Here is an 8,119-nt window from a genome sequence, read left to right on the forward strand (position 1 = left end):
TGTCTGAATGTATACAGATATATTAGAGGCAGAAGACATAGAAAGGTGTCAGGAAAAATATGTGCAAAGAGTTCTTTGGGTAGATAATGTAAGGGACATTTATGGTGTATTTGGATAGGGTTTTGGAGGACTCAAGCAGTGTTAAAACCAAATCAGTGGAGCGCAGGTGGGGTGCAGCACCTCCCATCGGTGCTCCAGATAAGGACAGTTCGGGGTTTTATAATATACCACAGGGAACTGAAGCAATGTAGCAGATGGGGGAAGGAAGACACATGGCTGCACAATGTCCCCTCATAGTGTGTCCAATGCTCAGTCACAATGTAGCATGGCAAAAGCCCCCCCTCTACCAGAGCCCATGATGCCTAACTGTGGCCCAGCATGAGCAATGCTCCCCCTTCATTAGAACCCCAGGCAGCTGACTGTGACAGTGCAGGGACAGTCCCCTGCTTCCGAATACCACTAAAGCCATGGCTCTGTGGGCTTGATCCAAAAATCCTGTGGGCTGGATCCAACCTGTTGACCATAGGTTGCTGACCCCTGCTTTAAAAAGTTATTTGAGCTCTCAGTTGTGTAAGGTGGGTAACCAGGGCAGCACCTCCAGGTGCTGACTTAGGGAAGTGCTCCAAAAATAACCACCACTGCACACCGGCTGGCTGGCCCTAGCATCACTTCCCTGCTATGGGCTCTGTGAGCCCTACATACAAGAAGCAGTACCACAATCCTTTTCTTCTCTCCCTAGAGAAATTGTCCTACTCTGATTTCCCTTAATTACCTTTTGCTTATAGAAATCATAGACAACAGTGATGAAAGTCACCTTGAGAGGTCATCTAGGCCAACCTCCTGCCCCAAAGCAGGACAGAACTTATTTAACTTGCTCATGAAAATCTCCAGTGATGGAGATTCCACACACTGCCAAGGCCACTGCCACAGCAAGCAGCTACCTGGCCTATGGCTGCTTACCGTACTGCCAATACTATATCAGATCTGGCCACAAGGAGTCCTACTGTCCAGACGTAATCTAGAGTGAGTTGGCACCCCTGACAGAGGGCCATACAATGCATCTGTCCAAGAACAAAGAATAGTATCTATTTTTCTGTGAAAAGGGAAAGATCTCCCTTTCCTATGCTGAAGTTTAAAAATCCCCAAAAGCTATTCTCTCTCATGAAGATTAAAAAAAAAATCATAAAAAAGGCAAAGCACAGTGGCAGAATTCCAATTTCTTTGTATTTAAAATACTGTTTTTGATATAGATTCACAGTTAAAAATTAAAGTTATGCAGAAGTCAGGATAGATTTCCACCTTAAATATTAACTAAATCAGAGATGTACAGCATAAGCTTTTGGGAGCCTGAGGAGCTTGCTTTCCATTCTATTTTGTCTCTGATCTGCATGAAGAAATGTAGATACAATATTTATGAATTTATCTAAACAATAGTTATTCAAAGTATTATTCTTGCAGTACTGTTTACCAAAAATGTTGTAATTACTAGAATCTCAAATTAAATTAAAAGTTTGTTTGGAATCTGCTATAAGTTTATGTTAGCATCCATATGCATTTCCTGCCTGCCTATAAATCTATCTTACATAATGTTAAGTAATTACATTTTTTCTATGGGTTAAGTGCTGAAGTAGTTTCAACATCTCCAGATAGTAACATATCTGAGATCACATCTGAATGTATCCAAGGTAGTGGACAAATAGTAATGGCTAAATACCATATTTAGCTTTGAAGTCTTCAGAGCACTAAAGGTAAATTTTTCTTTTAACTTTCTGCCTCAAAATAGGCCCCTAAGAAACCATGTTTGTGAATATAATTAATTTTAATTTACTCTTTTGTATCAACTGCCTCCTACAGTACTGGAAGCATCTCTACTTGCCAGACTATGACAGTGGAGCTCAACCTTTTAGGAGTGGTGGGTCAGATTCTTGTAACCCACCCAGCTGCACTGTAAGCCACCACTCCCCTCTAGCAGGGGAAGAGGAAGAGAGGTAGCTGCCAATATCAAAGGAAAGGGAGGGACAGAAGAAGACAGCTTCCCCCTAGATCAGCAGCATGGTGCAGGGCAGGGAAGGGAATGCACAGGGCTGAGCTGCTGATCCCACATGCCACATGCTAAATCCGGTCTGCAGGCCATGGGTTGAGCACCACTGGAGTATGATACTGAGAGGTCAAAAAACTCAAGAGCCTAAACATATAAACCAGGGAGCCCCAAGACACACATGAGATTACTCAAAAAGCATGCAAATAGAGTAGGATAAGAAAAATAAAAATCAGAGGAATGCAGAGACTTCCCTCTGATGAAAAATTAAAAGATGACAAATAGTGTGATGATGATGGTAGATGTATTGTGTAGGAAAAACATGAGGTAGGTGTTCTTAATTACCATCTGGATACAACAGCAACAATAACAAATTCAGTGAAATTAGATGGTAAATTTAAAATTTGAAACTGACACATGACGAAAACCTATTAGTTCCTTGCTGCAAGATAGTACAGCAGAGCATTTAATATTTTAATTCAGAAAAAGATTAGATATTTATATAAATGAAATTTCTTAAGATACATTATCCAAGATTAGATTTTTTTAAAAGAAAAAGATCTACAAGATATACATCATCTCCAAATGTATGGGGTTAGGGAGAAACTTTACCTAATGGACTAATATATAATAATCTGTCCACATAAAGTTCTCTTGCAACTTTTTCTGAAGCATTTGTTATTGACCATCATTAGAGAGAAGCTACCAGAACAGATGGACTCTTGAAGTGGTTCTGTACATAGTTTCTATGCTCATCTCTTCCCATGTTCACAAATAACTTTTCCATCCTATGCCAAAGAAAATCACAAGCAGCAGTAACATAACTGTGAGGGGGAAGCAGGGCACTAGCAGGAGGGGACAAAGAGAGCCACCACTGTCCCATGCATTGTCACTGCACAGGGTCCAAAACTGCCCAGCTACTTCTCTGATCATCAGCACTGCAGTCATAATCTATATCCACAGTTTATGCCTTCAGAGAAAATGATTTCCATATGTGAAAGCTGAGCTTACAAACAGTTTATGGATTTTCTATTCCATATTGCTAACCCAAGTGACAATGATGTATTTCATCTGAATTGTATACCTAAATGACCCTGAAAAATAAGCCATGTAAAAATATATATCTTCAACTAGATCATGAACAAACATATCTTAGCTAAATATTTGTAAGGCATTAGCTTAGAAGACCAGACTCAGAACATAATCAACTTTGTTTATACTGATACAACTTCACCACTGTTGGAATAAAAGGGAATGATCTGTGGTTTGATACAGTATACAACAAAACATTTGTCCCCGACTGATTCCCAGAGGAAACTGAATATATCTTTTCAACACCAGACAATGCCATGCAGAAATATTTCAAGCTAGTTCTGCATATGCTATCTATAGGAGTATATCCATGCTACTGGACACTGTGCCTAGGCTAACTCAGCTAAGAAATAAAACTTATTAGCCCAGAGCAGAGCCAGATCATAGTATCGCTGCATGCCTTTTGCTCTACAGACATACTCACTGGCCACATTCAGACAAGTGAGGGTGTGCATTTTGTGGCACCACAATCCTCTTTATGGTGCCACAAACTGCACGTATGGAACGTTAAAAGCATGCCCCATGCTGTAAATTTGCAGTGTGGGGGCAAAATTTGCTACCTGGATTTCCAGTAGCAAAAAAAAGTGCCGGGGAAAAAATTCAGCACAGAGCATGCTACAGCAGCACGCGTGAGAACAAATGGAGACTTGATCTTTCAGTGAGATGCGCTGGCTGCCAGCAAGCACATCTCTACTGCTCCATTTGTGCCTGGCTGCTCCAGCACGCCAGGAGGAACTTGGCAAGGGCAGTTTGCCCAAAGCGGAACAATTTGTCCCGCAACAAAGTGCACATGCAGGGGTGTGCATTGAGGCACAAGACACGAAGTAGTGGCACAAATGCGTGCTGCTACAATTTGTACTACTACTAGAGCATGCCCTGGCTCATCTGGATGCAGCAACTGTGTTCAAATCACAAAAATACATCCTCAAACATGGCACTATGGATTGCAAAAGCTAAAGAGACTATAAAGTTTAAAAAACTCTCTCCAGGGGACTTCTCCATCTTAAATCCTGGTCAGATTGAAAGAAGCAAGCAGAAGTAAAGTTTCATAACATTCTGATTTTCAAATATTTTCATTAAAGACTTTAAAAGACACCTACATGCCAAAGTAAACAGGCATTCTAAACATGATAATAATTACTACTACCCATAATAAACCAATGAACCTTTCATGTCAGTATTCAAAGTCATACAGAGAAGACACTGAGGAAGTTTGTACTGCTGTTGACTATCCCATATCTTTTTTTTTTTTCATATTTTTAGTTTCCAAAGCTGAGAAACTAGCACATTTTACAAGTAGCACATAAAACTGCAATCATTACTTCTTCCCATTACGCTCATTTGTGTGGCTGGTGCCTCAAAGGAAATAATGTGCTACCATATGATATGGTGCAATGAGTTTTAAAAACACAGAAGAAAAATAAATCTCATTAAGTAGGATGACTGAACACTGCAAATCTGGATGTTCACACAGACTTTGTAACTGTACACCAAAGGCTTCCAAACTACTATCCATGACCACAGGTAGGATACGGGCAGGCATTATATCTGTGCCAGGAAATGCCCTTTTCCTGGCACCAAAGTAAACATACAAGCATTCAACCAGTTTGTGGCAGAAAAAGCACAGTATTTCTGTCACAAACTGTTAGATCTTTCAACTAGCAACTATTCTGGAGAGCAGTGCCACATAATGGTGGTATGGCTTCATATAGCAGGATGGGGGTTCCTAACACCCCAAGTATCCCACAGTTCTTTGCTCTCCCTCCCCTTGCTCATGGGGGGTGGGGAAGGAGAGGGGAAAGAAGGGAGCGTGGTTGGTTCCCTGATAACCTGCCCTGTGGCAAGTTGTCAAGCCGTGCAGGGCCCCCTACTACTCCAGCTACTTGAATAGGTCTCAGCTGTCTCTGGGAGTCCAAGTTGGAGAGGGCAGGCTGCCAATCATCAGATTCCTTTGGGGTCAGCCCCCTACTGCCATCTGGTTCATGCCTGTGCAGCTCTCCCACAAGGAAGCTGAAATGTCTGTATGGTTCGCTTCTTACCACATTTTTTGTAGCACTGGAAATTACTGGATCTCAAATTGAAAACGTATCCATACCCTAAGTCACCTTTCCCAAAACACAATTATTAAGAGACTGTGACAATGAAGGTATTAGGGCATGGTGAAGGGAGATAATCTAGAGGGTCTTCCTCAGATGAAAAGATTGAAGAGCTCAGCAATATTGCACTGTTGAAGTTTTTACAGACAGTAAAACTAAGTCTCCTTGTTCTTAAATATGATCTTTTTATACCCTTTGCCAAAACAACACTTTTCAAAAAGTCAATAGAAGTGTTAGAAATGGGGGCTGCTGCAAAAGCAGTACTGTAAGTAGGGACCTACCCAAATTGTGATTGCACGGATTTCATGGAAATCCTTGAAAATGGCAGCCAGCCCCATGATCTGCCTGCAAAATCAGCTGGCTGCCTACTCAAGTTGGGTAGACCCCCTAACCATAAATATAAGCAAGCCAATAAATCTTCATTAAGACCCAAAACTAACAACACGCTATGAGGTTCCTACAGAAAGCCACTTTGCAGCCATAGAAAACTGCTACTCTCCATATAATTTGTCTTAGAAAGCAAAAGAATAAATAATTCTTACCTTTGTGATGAGAATTCTGTATTTCTCCAACATTGCCTGGTTGTCATGGCATCCTGCAAGCAACTGCCAAACCTCTGCCCTTAGTGCCTCTGGAACACCACTCTTAACCAATGTAGACAATCCTTTTGGTCGCACACCAAGGTTACTGTGCCTGAGAAAAATAGACCACTGTTATTTACCTCTGCTATAAGAATTTAGACACAGGCATATGGAATAAGAAAAACATGGAAGCCTTGAGTTCATGTTTTGTGCTGAAAAAGAATCATACTACAAACAGATGTTTCAACACTCATATCTGCAACTGCTTCTCATGTTAATAGCAAGGGTTCCAAAAAAGTCATAGATCAATGGTAAAAATATACCATTTAACCATAATTATTTAGATTAGTCAAGATGAGAAAGCATACTTGAGGCTGGTAAAGTGAAGAACTGCAATGAGAACTAAAAATAAGACAGAATTCAACAAGCGAAATTAATGGCAGGCAAAGGCAATGCTCTATAAGGCTCAGAATAATTTGAACTATCCATATATCCAGATGAGCTCCAAATTAGAAGTTTTCCACTAGCAATAATCATACCTGGGTTGACCTTCACTGGCTACAAAATGTAACCACTTCAGAAAAGGAATCGCCATTTTTGTTGGCAATTTAACTGTGTTTGTTCTGCGTACTAAGGAAAAGGAATCGCCATTTTGTTGGCAACTTAATTAATGTTTGTTCAATGTACAGCAGCAATAAAAAAGGAAGCACAGATGCTGAACTGTATAAAGAAAAGGATTGAGAATAATTTTGAAAATACTTCAGTGCCATTATTATGAAGGTACTACTTACAGCTACATAGTTAAGGCTGAGTTGAGTTGTACATGTAAAAATGGGATTCAGTTTCTGTTATGCATGGATTCCACAATTTACTGGACCACCGAATTTTCTTCTATGTATTTAGAAGTAGATCTGTTTATTATGATCTTAAATGAATAAGCACTTTAAAGAAATATAGTATTCTTCATCACAATATGTTTTTCAACTGCTTTTGTACCTAGGTCAGTGGAAAGGGCACATGAGGAACTGGGAAATGTATTTTAAAAAATAACAAATAATTAAACTTGTGGACCTTATAAACAAATTATTATTGAGGATTTTAGAAGGATAACATGAATAAGGATATGCAATACCTAGAAATACACTAAATTGGTTAGAGGCAGAAAACACATCTAAAAAGCTAGAATGAAATTACTCCTATAAGCCTAATATTGTGTAATTTTCAATTATGGAGGTTTTAGAACCTCTGAAAAATTCTGTGGTATCCACTTTCAGAGACAGAATCATTTTGATTTAGCAGGGCAATATCTTTGAGCAATGCTGTGAGAAGGCAAAGTTTGAATCAATTTTTTGGCCTGTCTTCATTAGAAAGTGTTAGCAGAAATTTTGCTTCGTTACTACCACCATTTTTCAGCTCCACTGGTCGTAGCACCAGTTTAGAAATAAATGCTAGCAACCTGCTGAGAATCAATTAACATGTCATTTTAACACAGGCTTATGTTAAGGTTAAATGCAATGACTATTGCTTTAAGCTAACCAACAAATATATATATAGGAACTGCTGCTACTATCCCAAGCTTAACTTTTTTGAGCATGACTCCAAATAAGCCAGTCATTCCTACACTCAGCTAAATTAGTTTTTCCTACAATGGTTGATCATAAAAATTATATTTAAAAATGCCTATAAGCAGCTCAGTAGGATAATTATTATGGAATTTGAAAAGCCTTGTTTTGGGACAGACCACTTCAACTCCATTGTCCAGTTCGCCAAATGAAAAGGATACTGTCTCCTTTCCTCTCTGTTAGTATGTTTCATGGGAATGGGGGGTTGTTTTTAACAAAATGTTGATAGTAAACATGCTATGAAGAGAAACCACTAGTAAACAGAAATATTTTAAAGACTAGATACCCTAAGTGTCTTCAGAATTTTAAGAAAAGGTTCTTCAGGAGGAAATGAAAAATCAAACTGAACTGTCAACTCAACTGCAGAGTAGGACTTTTGAAGTGATAGGAGCCCAAGAACGGTGGCTGTGCCTTAAGGAAACGATCCTTCGGGCACAAAGCAAGACGATCCCCGTGCGAGGCAAAAGAGGGAAAGGGGCCAGGAGGCTTCCCTGGCTGACCAGAGAAATCCAGGGCAGCCTAAGGGCCAAAAGGGGAGCACATAAAAAGTGGAAACAGGGAGAGATCACCAAAGACAAATATACCTCCTCTACTCGTGCTTGTAGGGAGGCAGTTAGACGGGCCAAAGCTACCATGGAGCTGAGGATGGCATCCCAAGTAAAAGACAACAAGAAATTGTTTTTTAGATAT

General features: G+C 39.9%; 1 protein-coding gene across 3 annotated transcripts in view; it reads right to left on the reverse strand.

The window, feature by feature from the left end:
• Positions 1-8,119, reverse strand: part of RABGAP1L (RAB GTPase activating protein 1 like) — a 452,085-nt gene that overhangs the window by 351,287 nt on the left and 92,679 nt on the right. For all 3 annotated transcript variants that reach the window (XM_025196731.1, XM_006017708.3, XM_006017709.3), the window contains exon 12: positions 5,769-5,919. In XM_025196731.1, the coding sequence (XP_025052516.1) occupies positions 5,769-5,919 (151 nt within the window). The remainder of the gene's footprint in view (positions 1-5,768; positions 5,920-8,119) is intronic.

The sequence above is a fragment of the Alligator sinensis genome, unplaced genomic scaffold, assembly GCF_000455745.1.
Source record: "Alligator sinensis unplaced genomic scaffold, ASM45574v1 scaffold31_1, whole genome shotgun sequence".
Lineage (NCBI taxonomy): Eukaryota > Metazoa > Chordata > Crocodylia > Alligatoridae > Alligator > Alligator sinensis.